Here is a 16,891-nt window from a genome sequence, read left to right as displayed (position 1 = left end):
CCTTTCTGAATGATCTATCTTGGCATATTGTAGCTGCAACTATTGCCTTGGTTTTCCCTAATGCATAATAAGTAAATGGCATTCTAGTAACTGAGGAACAAAAGAAGGGAAACAGAGCTTCAAATGCAGATTCTGTTGTCTGCTTTCTAGCACTCTATAGCAGGGGTGTCAAACTGGCGGCCTGCGGGCCAGATGCGTCCTGCGCAGGCCATGTCCACCCCAGCTCCGCAAAGGGGGGGGGGAAACATCACGATACGCCCAGTGACGCCACAAGCTTGACACCCATGCTTTATAGCAGGAGTCTCCAACCTTGGCAATTTTAAGCCTGGAAGACTTTTTAAGCCTGGAACTCAGAATTCCCCAGCCAGCTTAAAATCCGCCAGGCTTAAAGTTGCCAAGGTTGGAGACCCCTGCTTTATAGGGTTTAAGATAAATGGGCACCCTATCAGATCCACATCAATTCAGTCACCCAGTGTCTTTTGGAGCAGAATCTCTTCTCAAGCTGAGCTCTTAAATTCAAGCAAGACACTGCCCTCTAGTGGAAATAAAAGAGCAGGACCAAGCAATTACGAGAAATTTACATACTCGGAATAGCTGTATATTTAGTAGCTATATATAATAAAATTATATGCTTAAAAGCTTGAATATTAAACTATCAATATATTTCATTAGTTTAAATATTAAGCTATATTAAAAATAAAACTATATATTTAATAGCGTAAATATTTATATTTAAACCACTGTCTTTCTATCTCTGTATGAACTAGCAATAATTTTACAAAGTTTCACTATTTTCCCCCCATTTGTACAATCTTGGATCATAAAAGCAGGAATGGAAGGAACCCAAGGTCTTGCATCACTGAGTTATCATCTTCATTACCTGTGGAAATGATTTACAACCGATAGTTCTATAGTACCAGCAATATAGTGGAACGATCTGTAATAGCTAGAAAGGAGTGAAGAGAGTCAAGATTCTACAGCAACACACACTTGAGATAACAAATGTTATTATTGATCATGGTATTGTAAAACAAAAACAATTAGATATCCACTTAGCCTTCAAGGAACAGAATAGGCCTGGAGGATTTTACCTCTACCTAAACCATCACCATGCATAGATTATCTCTGCTTGGAGGTTATGGCTATGAGGCAAGAGAAAGAAAATAAAAGATATGCAGATCAGAAGAACATCAGGCCTTGGGAATTGATCTCTCAGCTGGAGCAGTTTATTAAGGCTTGTCCACCTGATTAGAGTTCTTATTTTTACCACCGCATCCATCTCTGCTGAGCATGGTAACCAGCTTGTGTCTGAACGCACCTCTTCCCTTGGGCCTACCACTCCTTTCACCTCCACTCGCAGCCTCCTGACTGTCTAGCGGATGAGATGGACACTGTCTGTCCGGAGAGGAGTCCGCCCTTGCGCTTGAGACAAAATGGCCGCTCAAGCGCTTGAGTGTTTTAGGACTGTCATAAATGGACAATTGGTCATTGTTCTTGCTGCCCTCAGGGGAGTCTCCGTAGCTGAAGCCAAGACATTCTGAGGCAGAGGCACGCTGTTCCAGATCGTGCAGGTTCTCGTAGAGATGGTCTGAGAGCTGTGCTCCTTGCCTTTGGGATTCCGCCTCTGTCTTACCCCAAGGCTGGAACATGAGAGGAAAGCTCTTGCCAATGGAAGCATAGATGATGGGCGGCTCGGGAGTCTCGAGCTCTGGGGAAACAGAGTGGTTTTCGCCAGAGAGGTTAATTTCCATGCTCCCCTTTGGAAGTGGTTGCATTTCGTCCATACTCTGTGTGCTGGAGGCCCATGACCTTAGCCCGGCTTTCTGCATACAGTCCTGAGCTTGAGAAACCCCACCTTTCTTGTTGTCCTCCATAAGGATGGCCTTCTGATGCTCTATTGCAGCGGAGACAGCTTTGCCTATTTCCGCAGCCTGTGAAGTATTAAAAGTGAAGACGCCCTCTCCCGAATCACAGCGGCGACCTGCCTCAAAAGAGAAGGAACTCTGGGGAGAGAGAAGAAAAAGAAAACTTCAACAGTTATTCGTTTGGATTGCACACTCAAACTAGCAATCATTTTATTTATTTGAGACTTAGAATGCCACTTGACTCCAATCGATCCAGGGCACAAAGAACCATAGTTAACAAAACAAGACAGACAATAAAATGGAACATTAAATAAGAGAGAAAATCTGGTCAGCAAAGCAAAACAAACAAACAAAAAGTAAAAATCATACACCAAGGAAGGGGCTCCAATCACCTAACGCAGAACTTAGAGAAAAGCCAGAGCTTTAAAAGCCCTTTGAAACACTATCAGGGTGGGAGCAATCTAGATCTCATGAGGAATCTCATTCCAGAAGGAAGGTGCCACAACACAGAAGGTTTGCTTCCCGGGTCACTATAGATGGCCCTGATCAAAGGAATTAGGAGCCTAATGGATTAAATGAGGCAGACTGACACCAGAAGAAAAAGGCAGTCCTTCAGATAACCTGACACTCTGTCATGTAGAGCTTTATAGGTCATCATGATTTCCTTTGTTCAATTTTGCCAACCACTACTAAGATTTTCAGGTGATGCTCAATTTCCTCTCAAATCCATGAAAACAGATGCATAAAATAGCAGCTGCTGGAATCAATACCTTTCTCATGTGGAGCCAGATCATTGATATTATCACATATTCAAAATAATCCCATATCACCCCTATGGGGGACATATCTCTTCTTCCATCTCAGATCCTCTACCAGAGGCCCGGGAGTTTGAAGGTTCTGCACAGTATTTTAGCTGTTCCTAACACTGCACCCTTCTGGACACAGAATTCTGGTTTTGTTCCTGGGATCTCGTTCCAGTTGGAGCCCCTCCCTCAGATTAAGCGTGACAGCCTCCAGAGCTCCTACCCATCACTGGAACCACTTTGGCCTTTACTTTCCATATCCCGCTCCAGTTCCTCCTTCAGTCCCTGTACTCCTCCAGCTTCTCATACTCCTCCTCCTTCATGAGGTCCCTGTCGTTTGGCACAGCTACACCTTTTATCACTGCTGTCTTCTGCTCCTTCCCTACTACCAGGATGTCTAATTGGCCAGTACCTGCTTGTCAATCTGGATCTCAAGAACCTGGCCCTGACCTCAGTGGTGAAATTCAAATTTTGTTACTACCGGTTCTATGGGGGGTGGTTTGGTGGGAGTGGCAGGGGAAGGATACTGCAAAATCTCCATTCCCATCCCAATCCTTGGGGCTGGCAGAGGTGGTATTTGCCGGTTCTCCAAACTACTCAAAATTTCCGCCACCGGTTCTCCAGAACCTGTCAGAACCTGCTGGATTTCTGTGGAGTCCCTCATGTAGACTTGGGAGGGTCCAACCCATACACTGTGCAGATAATGCCAGTTACCTGCTTGTGCTGTTCAGTATATGCTGTTCCTGCCTACATCTCATATCCTGCCACTGTGTGCTGGAGTGCCTCCAAGGCCTCTTTGCACACTCTTTGCCTCAGTCTTGTCTAGTGTGGAGGACCCCCACTTCTATGGTGCTGGTGCTGAGTGCCTGTTCTTGTGTGCTGCTATAATCAACGCCTCAGTGCTGTCTTTCAGTCCTGCCCTTTCCACTCACTGGTAGGATTTCTCAGTGTTGGCCACCTCAGCTGCCTGTCGAAGGTACATCACATGCAGGGTCTTGTCTTGCCACAGCACTTCCTGTTTGATCTTCCTCCCGTTTCTGGGGTTAATTTCCATATTTCAGTGACCAGGGAGATTAGGGGGAGGAAAAAGCTATAGTGTTCTGCTGGGCAAACTTCCTGTGAGAAGCATCTTTTGAAGAGGACAGAGAGTTCTCGACTTATGACGGAATTTATGCTGCTATGTGGCAAATTTGCTAAGTGGGTTTTGCCCCATTTTATGGCTTTTCTTGCCACATTTGTTAAGTGACTCACTACAGTTGTTAAATTCATCGTTAAGTGAATCTGGCTTTCCCATGGAGTTAGTCAGGTTGCAAAAGGGGATCACATGACCCCGGGACACTGCAACTGTCATCAAGATGAACCAGATGTCAAGCATCCAAATGTAAATCACAGGAACATGGGAATGCTGCAACGGTCGTAAGTGTGAAAAATGGTCATAGGTCACTTTTTTCAGAGCTGTTGTAATTTTGAAAGGTCACTAAATGAACTCTTGTAAGTTGAGGACTGCCTGTATGCATATGCGTGTGTGTGTGTGTGTGTGTATATATATATATACACACACGCACACATATATACACATATAGCCAAGGTGGCGCAGTGGTTAAATGCAGCACTGCAGGCTACTGCTAGATCAGCAGTTCGGCGGTTCAAATCTCACCGGCTCAGGGTTGACTCAGCCTTCCATCCTTCCGAGGTGGGTAAAATGAGGACCCAGATTGTTGGGGGCAATATGCTGACTCTCTGTAAACCGCTTAGAGAGGCCTGAAAGCCCTATGAAGCGGTATATAAGTCTACTGCTATTGCTATATGTATATGTATATGTATATGTATAATTTTAAAGTAAAGGTAAAGGTTCCCCTTATGTTCCACATATGTGCTAGTCATTCCTGACACCAGGGGGCGGTGCTCATTTCCGTTTCAAAGCTGAAGCGTCAATACTGTCTGAAGACTTCTCCATGGTCATGTGGCCAGCATGACTAAACGCCGAAGGCACATGAAATGCTCAATCACAGAAACTGATGGTAGTAAGAATAAACTGGAGGAACTGGAAAAAGAGCCACAATCAAGGCAACGGTCAGATTTTTTTTTTAAATGAGTCTGAAGTAGAAATGTAAATTGAGAAAGCATCTTGAACTTGACCCTCTGCAGTTCTCTTGAAGAAAGAGGGAGGGAGGGAGGGAGGGAGGGAGGGAGGGAGGGAGGGAGGGAGGGAGGGAGGGAGGGAGGGAAGGAAGGAAGGAAGGAAGGGGGAGGTACGTTCAGACTTGCAAGGTTCTGTTAATCTAATCCTACAGTAAAAGTAGCATTCATAACTTTTATTTCCTAGTCTGTTCCACTTGAAGGACTGACAACTTTCTCACGTGGTTCAACAGGTGAGGAAATCGTCTTCCATGTTTGACGCTTTTTAAGTCTTTTCTGGCCTAAACGAAGAGAGGAGAAAGTTATGTACCTTTTCCTGGCCAAACCTCCGGAGGAAGGCATAAGGCCAGTTATATTGTATTTGTCCAGACTGCACATCCTTCAGGACCAGCTGCTCAGGTAAAGATACCATCAGGTAGTTCCCTTTCAATTGACATCTTGCAGAAGCCTCTGTTGGGAACACACTCACCGGGAACTCACAAACTGTTGGAAAAAATATCAGATGTATTATTTATTTATCTAAGAATCTTTCTTAATCCTTTACCTAATCCTTCAGTGGGGATTGCATTGGTATCATTAAGAACGTGGATGTCTACGGTTTTAAACTTTCTCATTCTGGGGTGACTAATTGGGTTTGACAACATGAACCAAATTTATTTATTTACTTTAAAAGACGGTTTATGTGTCATAACATTAGGCAGCTCACAGAATAACCTTAAAAGCTATTGGAAAATAAATAGGACATGCTTGAAGAACAAGGAAAGCCATCAGCTCCAGAGAGCAGGAAAGCCTAACTGATAAAAATACTGAAGACTGAGTTTTAAACTCCGAGCACAACTATGGACTCACTTTTAAAAGTAGAATTTGAGACATTATCTCTTGGACGGAAGATATTGTGGATGCTTACATATTATTTTGTTCCATAATGATGGTTGCTGTTTGAGAAAGTTTGTCAACACTGACAGATGTAGACTAACAAAGCCGAGTGCTAGAATGTGTATCACAATGGTGAGCAACCTCTGCGTGGAGACGGGCTGCCCTTGGCATGGAGAGATTGCACTCCTGTTAACTTGGATGGGGCCAGGACAAAAACAATTTGGTTTAACTTAAAGTAAAATTAAAAACATGTTACATTAAATTAAACCTATAATCTGAGGGAAACTTTAGATGGAAAACTGGGATCCATAAGCACAGCTTTTGGGCCTGAATGAGCTTCCATTGCTCTAGAGCAGGGGTGTCAAACTCACGGCGTCATGGCGGTGTCACGTGACATATTAGGACATTTTCCCCCTTCACTAAACTGGGCGTGGGTGTGGCTAGTGCATGATACATCAGGCCCACGGGCTGTGAGTTTGACTGCCCTACTCTAGAACAACCCTGTCAGTTACAGCAAGTTGTTAAAACTTGGCTTTCTCCAGAATGTTTTTCTTTGGTCAGCCCAAACAAGTGTTAACCCTTTTAATGCCCTGGCTGGCCATAGCTCTTTCATCTCAACCCTTGGGTCAGTATACGTACTTTCCTTCCAGGATGAGTAGATGGAATTCTCCTCCATTAGGAGTTGAGGGCTTGAGGTGTTTCCAACTGTACTGGAAGGTCTTTTCTGCAGGCACCAGAGCAAAAGTGAAAGAAATGACAGGGATTCTCAGATAAAAGCAAAGTTACAGCATTTGAACGGCCCTTCTTTATCACAACCTTACCACCACCTTTTATCGCCATGTACAGCAAAGCTTGCTGCAACTTATGTTTTGATATATTTACATCCCATCTTCCTCCAAAATTTCAATATCCTGCCTATTGTTGTTTCCACTCACCAGTGAAATAAGTTGTCTGAGATCACTGAGTACTGATTTGAAACTCCACGGTCCTAATGCAACTCCCTGACTACTTCGCTACACCGGATCTCAAACCTTATCAGTCTGGTATTCAATTCAATTATGGCTTACAAAAGCTGTGGTGGCGCAGTGGTTAGAATGCAGTACTTGCAGGCAAATTCTGCTGACTGCTACTTCCTGCAGTTCGATTCTCACCGACTCAAGGTTGACTCAGCTTTCCAGCCTTCCAAGGTCAGTAAAACGAGGACCCAGATTGTTGGGGGCAATAGGCTGACTCACTTAGGGAGGGCCGTAAAGCACTGTGATGCGATATATAAGTCTAAGTGCTATTGCAAGAAAAAAGTTAAGGAAACAATTGGTCCATTGCTGGGAGAAAGTGGCAAGAAAGTGACAAGCAACAGGGAGAAAGCAGAACTATTTAACTCATGTTTTGCATCTGTCTTTACACAAAGGGATAAAACAGTCCAACCTATCAAAAACACCACCACAAAAATCAGATTAGGAACACAAGTTGAAATAGGGAAGAAAATGATAAGTGAGCACCTGTCTACCCTAGACGAGTTCCAATCACCGGGACTGGATGGATTACACCCCAGGGTTCTGAAGGAACTGGCAGGCGAGATCTCAGAACAACTGAACTATATCTTTCAGAGATCCTGGAGCACTGGGGAACTACCAGAGGATTGGAAAAGAGCTGATGTGGTTCCCATCTTCAAAAAAGGGAAAAAAACAGATCCAGGAAACTATAGACCTATCAGCCTGACCTCAATCCCAGGAAAGATTCTGGAAAAGATAATCAAGCAACAAATTAGCGAACACCTAGAAGCAAACAAAGTAATAGCCAAAAGCCAACATGGGTTTGTCAAAAACAGATCATGCCAGACTAATCTTATTGCATTCTTTGATAATGTGACAAAATTAGTGGACCAGAGGAATGCCGTCGATATAGTTTACTTGGACTTCAGTAAGGCATTTGATAAACCATAACCTACTACTAGATAAAGTAGAAGAATGTGGGTTAGACAGCATCAGCACCAGATGGATTTGTAACTGGTTGACCAACTGCACTCAACGTGTAGTACTCAATGGAACTGCATCTTCATGGAGGGAAGTATGCAGTGGAATACACCAAGGCTCTGTTTTGGGCCCAGTACTCTTCAACATCTTCATCAATGATTTGGATGAGGGAATAAAGGGGGAACTCATCAAATTTGCAGATGACACCAAGCTGGCAGGAATAGCCAACACTCCTGAAGATAGGCTAAAGATACAGAAGGATTTTGACAAACTTGAACATTGGGCACTATCTAATAAAATGAAATTCAATGGTGAAGAGAGTAAGGTTCTACATTTAGGCAACAAAAACGAAATGCACAAGTACCTTGCTCAATAGTAGTAACTGTGAGAGGGATCTTGGAGTCCTAGTGGACAACCATTTAAATATGAGCCAGCAGTGTGCAGCAGCTGCCAAAAAAGCCAACACAGTTCTAGGCTGCATAAACAGAGGGATAGAATCAAGATCACGTGAAGTGTTTATAATGCCTTGGTAAGGCCACACTTGGAATACTGCATTCAGTTTTGGTCACCACAATGTAGAAAAGATGTGGAGACTCTAGAAAGAGTGCAGAGAAGAGCAACAAAGATGATTAGGGGACTGGAGACTAAAACATATGAAGAACGGTTGCAGGTATGGTGACAGGTATGTCTAGTTTAATGAAAAGAAGGACTAGGAGAGACATGATAGCAGTGTCCCAATATCTCAGGGGTTGCCACAAAGAAGTGGGAGTCAAACTATTCTCCAAGGCACCTGAGGGTAGAACAAGAAGCAATGGGTAGAAACTAATCAAGAAGAGAAGCAACTTAGAAGTGAGGAGAAATTTCCTGACAGTGAGAACAATTAATCAGTGGAACAGCTTGCCTCCAGAAGTTGTGAATGCCCCAATACTGGAAGTCTTTAAGAAGATGTTGGATAGCCATTTGTCTGGAACGGTATAGGGTTTCCTGCCTAGGCAGGGGGTTGGACTAGAAGACCTCCAAGGTCCCTTCCAACTCTGCGATTGTATTGTATTGCTATTGTATGGCTAACTTTTGGGCATGAGAAATCATCCTATAATTCAGTTCAAGTAGATGCAAGTGAATGCTATTCAGTTACACACTGATCAATACCTGAAAAGCTAGTTGGCAGATGAATTCAATCCATTCGTTTGGCTGATCTGCTGCGAACATCCAGTTGCGTTCCAGCATGCACAAGTAGAAAGGCACTGTCTCCTTGGGGGAGCTCTGATCTTCAGCTCTTTCCACAGAGACACAGTCCGAGAGGCGAATCACTTTACGTTCCCCTTTCCTCAGGGTTGCTTTTCCGGCTGCACCACCATCACGTGCTTCAAAGTACTCAAGACGGGCAACACCAAAGGGACTGTCAGCAAAAAGTTGGACCCATACTTTCCGCCAAGTCTTCTGTGAATGGAGGCAAAAGGATGGGGGGGGGGGGATGAAGCAATCCAGGAAACAATCCATTTGCAGTCAAATATTTGCACACACGAGGAAGAAACAAGAAAGTAAGTTTGAAGTAGCTGCCCAGAAACAGGAAAAAAAATATGATTCCACTGCTACTGAGCTACTCACAGAAGCAGGAGCTAATGTATAGAATCACAAAAAGGCATTTCAATTACTTCGTGGTCCCTCTTTGCCATTTATAATAAGCATAGAAAATATTTGTACAATCTCAGTGTAATTTTTTTCTTTTTTTAATAGCAATTTTATTGGTTTATAATATACCATACAAAAAAATACAAAAGAAAATACTAGGAAAAATTTGGAAGGGAAAAGAGAAAAGAAAACTGTGGAAAAAAGGCAGGGAGAGGGGGAGAAGGAAAAGGCATTGACTTCTGATTCCCTTTGGTGCAGTAGAATAGGGTAATAACATCAAACCACAACTTTTTACTTTTATGTAATAGTTTGAACTAGCCATTTCTTTAACAAATCTTTCTAACCTGTAAAATCCAAAATCAAAGTTTCATTTTTTTCTACCTCAAGCACAAAATCCAGAAAGTGGTTTCCAGGTGGAAACAAAGGTATTTGTGGTTTTTTTCCCTTGATCAAGCAGTCAATAGAAATGTAAATTTCTAATCCTCGTGGGATTCAAAAAACAGCAGACTTGATAGTGAGTAATGGTTTCAGGGCCCTCAGCTATTATTTATTGGACCAGCTCATCTTCCAGCTCATCTTCAGCCAATGCCTGTCCCCTCCCTTTTGACATTGCATTTCATAGTCTGAGATCAGCGATTGAGCAAATGAAATATAGTAATTTCCATTACGCAAGTCAGATATGTAATTTGTTCAAAAAAGGCCAGAGGAAGGTGGGTGCACTGCTTTTCCTTAAGTGGATTTGACTTTAAAACATAAAATACCCCAGATTCAATAGTCAGCTTTTCCAGACAGGATTAAAATCTGACTAAATCTTATGAAACTGCTGCCTATCAGCGTCAATAATTCTCAGCCAATCTATGTTCTGAGCTATTTTCTATACCCACCCACCTAATTTTTGTTGCAACAGAGGATCTGATTCAAAGAGAAGCATAGACAAAATGTCTGGAAATGTTGGAAATACTGTTGAAAAGATGGAAAGCACCAGATTTAGAAAGGCTCGTATAAATATTTGGAAGATGAGGATTATCATAGTACCTACCCACACCAATTGGTGCTCCTCCTGTAAAATTCCTCAATGAGTAGCAGTTATCAAAGGGATACACCGAATCAATCACTGTTAAGCTGTGGGTTGTTTAACTATCGTTTATTCTAGAAAGAATAGTTAGCTTGGTTCACACCATGCCAAACCAAAGCATCAACTCATATTAGTTTTAGTGTACTGTATGAGCCGCTTACTTCTGCGGAGCGTGATATGACAAAGCTGTTAGAAAGAGCATCTCAGTTGGCTAAGAAATTTAGCCAATTTTGGGTTAAGCCACCAGGCTAGAAACCAGGAGATTGCAAGTTCTAGTCCTGCCTTAGGCATGAAAACTGGCTGGGTGACTTTGGACCAGTCACTCTTTCTCAGTCACAACTCACCTCACAGGGTTGTTGTGGAGAAAATAGAGGAGGAAGGAGTATTAGATATGTATTATTATTATAAAAATAATAAAGATGAGATATTTTTTTTTTAAAAGCAGAACTCTAGGTAACCCAATATAGAATCTGTGTCATTTTAAAAGCGAGTTAAAAGTTTGGTATGAAACACATTTTTCCACTTGTACTAAAAATACTGAGGCTGGGAGGCTCCAGCCATTAGAATGGTAACAACCTATTTTAGCCTATATCAATTTCCATTGTCAAATTTTCAGAGTGGTTACAATAAAACAAGAAAGCAACTTCAACTTGGCATTTAATTATGCTTGCCAGCAGCCATTCCCCAAACTTCAAAATACAATCAGAGATTAATGAAAGAGGGTTTGAAATCTAGTTCCCTGATGTGTCAGATGTCACCAGTAACCAAAATTGCCAGAAAGTTTTGGACTTCTGGATTTTGGCTTCACTGGGAGCCACCAGGCTTAGTGAGATAACATCACTGACACCATGGAAATACTTTCAGGAAATGCTAGAATATTAAAAGCCAAGTTATGCCTCCTCTCCAGTCTGGCGTTATCATCTGACATCTGGCAGCCCTGGCCTGTAAGGCAAGTGACTGAAAGTGAGAAAATCACTGAACCGTTTGGATTTTGTGCTGGTGATTTCCCCACCTCACACTGCCAAATGTTACTTTTGGGAAGACTTTGATTGTATTTGCATTAGTTGGTAGCTGCAACACCAGAGTTGAGAAGAGATAGGAAAGTGAAGAGGGTGGGGAATAAGACAAGGGGATCCAAACGTCCCTCCATCCCAGCCTCAACATGGTTGCCTCAAATTTAAAAATGCCTGAGTCTCCCCTACTTGGCAGACTCGGGACTCAATACAAAGGCCCTGGTCTTGGGTTTCTCCATTCAAAAGGCATACCCTACAAAGTAATCTTGTCCATATTCCATTCAGAATGATTGCTTCAGGCCAATTTATCACATTTTGCCAACAGACACATTTATGCTACACTCCTTAATGTACACAGAATTTAATTTAATTTGTCATTTGATTTAATCATATTCAGAAACAACCGAATATAGAGCTGTACACTCACAATTCAATATAACAATATAGCAAGAGAATGGAAAATAAATACCAGATAATCACAGCTACTGCAGGCTCTGCCTTGTACGACCAAGGCTAACATCTTAAGCCCTAACAATGAAAAGTATATAGAAAAGATTCCTTGACTTTGACAAGGCAAACAAAATCCACAAATCCATTCATCTCTACCTTTACGATTCTGTAGAATCAGTTTTGGCAATACAAGTGAGACACCACATTTACCTTCCCAAATTTCGGGTGTTGAATATACAGGAACCCATCTTTTATAGGGTGCTCCATAGGAGTCAGATCCAAGCTAGCAACCCAGTGAAGTGTACGACAGAGACTGTCAAGATGATGAGCTCTTGTGGCTGCCCAAGGGATGAGTCAGTAAGTATGATAGTGCAGGCAACTTCCTCTGCCTGCTAACTTCCTCTTTGGGGCCTGCAAGCACGCAGGAAGTTATAACAGGCAAAAAGTCCCAAGAGAGACAGACGACTGTCCCAGGAGACATTTAACTCAACAACTTTTTGCAGGCAAGAATAGCTTTTCTGCAGCTGCAGGAGCTGTCATCCAAAACAGAGCTGTTAGAGAAAGCAAGATGGGTGGGAAGCAAGATGGGTGGAGTCAAGGCAAGGGGTAAATAAAATTATACAGTTTTTATAGCGACCAGAAGCTAGTAGTAGAATGTGAACTACATGCCGAGTCTCTGGCTCCTCATTACGGTCAACTGCTGAGGAGAGAGGCAATGTTTGCCCAGCACACATGACAATCTCTGATGCAACTGATTATTGCAACAATGGCCTGCTACCCTCAAGAGAAAGTACACTGAACAGCTTAAAAACAAACAGGTGTTTAAAAAGGATGGAGCATGCCTTTCAAGAATGTGCAGATACCAAGGTGATGTCTCAAATTAGCACAAAATGTCCACACAGAAGGCAACGTGGGAGATAGGACAACCAAGCCTAGCACTTCACCTCGAGGTAGGATCAATATTTTCAACAGAAGCATTCAGATCCCCATATGGAAAAAGTCCTCCTCTGCCAGAGCCTGTCTCCTATTGGTGATAGTTGTGCCAGAAACTGCATTGGAGTTATTTCAGAAAAGGTGTCTTTCCAGGAAAAAAGAACCTATGCCTAGCCAAAAGGCAGAATCCATCTAAAAGTCCATGGAGCTGTGTGCCAGATAGTCTTTGCGTCCAATGTTGCTGACTTGCTTGGTCTGCATGGCTTCCAGCTTGGGGCAGTCTGTGATACGATGACCCAGTCCCCCACAGAAAGCACAGCCTCTTTCTCCTGGAAGTGAAAATACTGCATCAGTTAAAAGTTCAGATCATTGAAAGATGATTACCACATGGGAGGAGTAGGAAGACCGTCTATGCAGTTCTCAGCCACAAGACACGGCTGTCTTATTATAGCTCTAATGTGACTTAAAAACCTCCTACACTTTATGAAAAATGCACCTGGCTGACTTCTAATTTGCATAGCAGTTATTTCTTTCCTTCCTCCATGAGGCCACCGAGCAGACAATTCCTTCCATTTCTTCAAATAGCAGATGACCATAATTCCAACATGCTTTTGCCTAACCCAGTCATGCCGAAGGTTGAACTGTCTTAACTATAAAACTATTCTGGTCTCCCAAGCCTCCTCTCATCCCATTCTTTATGAACCGACTACTTACCTCCGATATCCAACATGGATTCATCTCCACAATGCAACACTTGAAGCACAGGGGGCACCTTCTGCTTGGCCTCCAGCAGCAGCGCCTTCAAATCCATGAGTACTGATTCATCTAGGGACCAAGAGACAAGTCATGTAGACGAAGGTCAATTTCTCAGATATAGCACAAAGGCATTTCAATTACCGTAGACAAGGGGCAGTGCCTATATGCAAGTAGCTGCCTCTATAAGATATTGCTCGTGATGTACCCAAGCCACTCACTGATCATATCCCAGTTCCCCAGAATATTCTTTGTTGTTAATGATTCATTAGGAAGCATGACTGGATGAGCCCAGCTGACAAAAATATAATTAGTTGAAGTTCATTCATCCTTCACCCTCTTAGTTCCTCTGGCTCTGTTCATCACAGCCCAGCTTTTATATCAGTTTCTCAGTTCCTTACCACAGGCTTTGTTGATGAATGTGGTGGCAATGCCAGTATTCCCTGAGCGGCCCGTACGCCCAATCCGATGAACTGGAGAGGGAAAAATTCAGACGCAATTACCATTTTCAGCCCAAAGAAATATGACTTGATTATGCTTCTTCACCAAAGCAAAATACAGTAGCCATGGGAAATTAGTAAAAAAAAAAACAGACAAAAAACAGACCATTCAGTTTCCCCATCAAGTTAATTTAAGCCTATCCAATGAAAAAAAATCCTGGAAAGCCCTTCCCACTCCTCATGAATAATGTGTGACGTGTCACATACATGTACCTACATAAGAGTTACATTTTTTTTTATTTTTATGACTCTGTCAACCCTTTTATAGCAGTGGCGTCGTGGCAACTGAATGCAACTGAGTATTTACAAATGATTACATATACCCACAAAAGCCACATTCCAAATAAAATCAGGACCAGACTGCTCATACAAATTAATTGAATTCATAAGCCCCAGTTTCATTAGTTGTGGGCAAAATAAGATACCTTCTCTCACATACATTCAAATTCCCCTTGCTCTTCCAAGAGAAGCAGCGAGGGAGAGGGAGAGAGAGAGAGAGAGAGGGAGAGAGCGAGAGAGAGGGAGAGAGAGAGAGAGAAGGGAAAATAGGAATGAGCAAGAATACTGGAAAGGAAAAAGAAAGGAGGAACAAAACTAAATCTTTTGTATAAAAACAAAAGAAAGTAGACAGAAGCCACAAGTCTCCAGTAATTCAAAGTGATGTTGCACACATCACGATATTGTCACTCAAATAAGATGTATTATGAAACCTGCATATGGGAGTGGGGGGGCCTTCAGTCATGAGTGACTTGTGGCTTGACCACTGCGACACGCTCTCTATGGGGCTGCCCCTGAAGACCACCCAGAAGCTGGTTCAAAAAGCAGTGGCCAATGTAATATGTCAGCTTTGTGAATACCACCGGCTGCAAGTTTACTTCTCGGTGCGATTTAAAATACAGGTTGTTATCCATAAAGCTCTACATGGCATAAATCCCTGTTACTTGAAAAAAAAAACCCACCTGTATCCCATAATATATAACCGACAGATTCAATGGGGCGTGACATGCTCCAGGTTCCTTCAATTAAATCAGGTAATCTATCAGAACCCCAGAAGCCCATTTGCTCTGTAGCAGCACCTGCCGCTGGAACTAAGTTTCCCCTGAGATCCAGCTGGCCCCAATCTAGTATTGTTTAGAAGAGCTGTGAAAACCTGACTCTTCACACATGCTTTTGGCCAGGGACAGTCAGACCCTTTGCTTTGATGAAACACTTGCCATCCTTTACCTTTATTTTTATTATGTATTGCATTGATAATAATTTCTTTTGCTTGATTGACTTAAGCTGCCAGAGGCATTGAGAATTAGGCAGCCTGCGAGTAATAAATTTTGATTGTTCCAACTACACAATCCACAGGTCGTCCTCGACTTACAACCACAATGGAGCTCAACATTTCTGCTGTTAAGGGAGATATTTGTTAGTGAGCTTTGCCGCATTTTACGACCTTTCTTGCCACAGTTGTTAAGTGAATCACTCCAGTTGATATGTTAAGTAACCTGGTTGTTAAGTGATCCTGGCTTCTCCATTGACTTTGCTTGTCAGGTCGCAAAAGGGGATCACATGACCTTGGGACACAGCAACGGTCATAAACACGAATCAGTTGCCAAGCGTCTGAATTTTGATCACATGGTCATGGGATGCTATAAAGGTCGTAACTGTGAAAAACGGCCCTAAGTCACTTTTTTCAGTGCCGTTGTAACTTTGAACGGTCACTAAATGAACTGTTGTAAGTCGTAGGACTACCTGTATCTGCCAAATGATGCAGCTGATGTCCCTTGTCCCCTTTGCTGATGAGAAGCTGTTAGGTTTCTCAAAAGGAATTCAAATTCACTATCAACAGGGAGGAGCTTCATTTCCTAATCTTCAACAGTTGATTTCTGTTGCTATTTGCATCTCCCGCATTCCCGCCCAGTAATAAAGCTAAAAGATACATTAAGAGGTGAGTCAGGTAAAACATGGATAAGAGGAAAAGCCAGAAGGTGTCTCATATCCTATTTTAGCAGCACCCATTTTAGAACTCAGATACTGTATATAATAACTTCTGCAAGCCAAATTTTGCTGATTGATTGTTTTTTCACTCAATATTTTTTTTTAATATTGCTTTTGTCACAGTGGATAAATTCTGCATATGTTTAAGGATTCCAACACATGAACCCGGTAACCAAAAACCCCACAGGGCTCCCTCTCTTTCATACCATAGTTTTCTATTTCCTCGGGCATGTCGTAATTGATGACATGCTGGATGGCTGGGAAATCCAAGCCTTTGGAGGCAACATCTGTTGCAACAAGAACATCCTTTTTCCCATCCCGGAAAGCCTCAATAGCCTTTGTTCGCTCCTCTTGGTCTGTAAGATGAAGTCATGCATTAAGAAGAGCAGAAGGATTTCCCCTCATCCCTAATCCAGAAGCTTCCATTCTCTGTGAGCATGATTCACACTCTTGGAACAAGAGAGCCTTTATCTTCATGGACACTTTCATGAAATGACAAGAGTAAACTGCTTTACTGGCCAAAGCTGGTTCAATAATTTGAACAAAACAAACAATAATTTGTTTTGAGATTCGTGTGATACCACAGGCTGGTATCACACTCCCTAAAGGATCTGATAAAGCTGCCAAAGCTCCTGCTTGAAACGTCTTTTCTAGACCCTTTTCTAACCTTTACCATGCTTCATTCCATGTGACTGCAATTCTGTGATATAAAAGAATAGCAATAGCACTTAGACTTACGTACCGCTTCACAGTGCTTTTACAGCTCTCTCTAAGCGGTTTACAGAGTCTGCATATTGACCCAAACAATCTGGGTCCTCATTTTACCCATCTTGGAAGGCTGAGTCAACCTTGAGCCTGGAGAGATTCGAAGTGCCATCTGCTAGCAGCTGGCA

The 16,891-nt window shown here is 42.6% G+C and overlaps 2 protein-coding genes across 2 annotated transcripts in view; both read right to left on the bottom strand.

The window, feature by feature from the left end:
- Positions 1-990: 990 nt before the first annotated feature.
- Positions 991-12,115, bottom strand: DOK3 (docking protein 3). The gene is made up of 5 exons (XM_032209890.1): positions 12,037-12,115; positions 8,806-9,096; positions 6,323-6,407; positions 5,118-5,290; positions 991-2,003 (listed from the first exon to the last, which is right to left on the bottom strand). Exons 1-5 carry the CDS (start codon positions 12,091-12,093, stop codon positions 1,230-1,232), a joined length of 1,380 nt encoding a protein of 459 aa, XP_032065781.1. The 5' UTR covers positions 12,094-12,115; the 3' UTR covers positions 991-1,229.
- The window catches only part of DDX41 (DEAD-box helicase 41), a 21,637-nt gene continuing 16,466 nt past the window's right edge, over positions 11,721-16,891 (bottom strand). The window contains exons 14-17 of the mRNA XM_032209889.1: positions 16,205-16,354; positions 13,914-13,985; positions 13,474-13,584; positions 11,721-13,088 (exon numbers count right to left, since the gene is read on the bottom strand). Coding sequence (XP_032065780.1) covers positions 12,952-13,088; positions 13,474-13,584; positions 13,914-13,985; positions 16,205-16,354 — 470 coding nt within the window. The 3' untranslated portion in view covers positions 11,721-12,951. The remainder of the gene's footprint in view (positions 13,089-13,473; positions 13,585-13,913; positions 13,986-16,204; positions 16,355-16,891) is intronic.

This window comes from Thamnophis elegans, chromosome 2 (genome assembly GCF_009769535.1).
Source record: "Thamnophis elegans isolate rThaEle1 chromosome 2, rThaEle1.pri, whole genome shotgun sequence".
Classification (NCBI taxonomy): Eukaryota; Metazoa; Chordata; class Lepidosauria; order Squamata; family Colubridae; genus Thamnophis; species Thamnophis elegans.
The sequence above is the reverse complement of the archived record's forward strand: the minus strand, read 5'-3'. Positions and strand labels throughout refer to the sequence as shown.

Coding starts and splice junctions, on each gene's coding strand:
- DOK3 (XM_032209890.1), bottom strand. CDS start 12,093: ATGGAGCACCCTATAAAAGATGGGTTCCTGTATATTCAACACCCGAAA. Junction 9,097..12,036: donor AACACCCGAAATTTGGGAAG/GTAAATGTGGTG, acceptor CTCCATTCACAG/AAGACTTGGCGGAAAGTATG. Junction 5,291..6,322: donor CTACTCATCCTGGAAGGAAA/GTACGTATACTG, acceptor TTTTTCCAACAG/TTTGTGAGTTCCCGGTGAGT.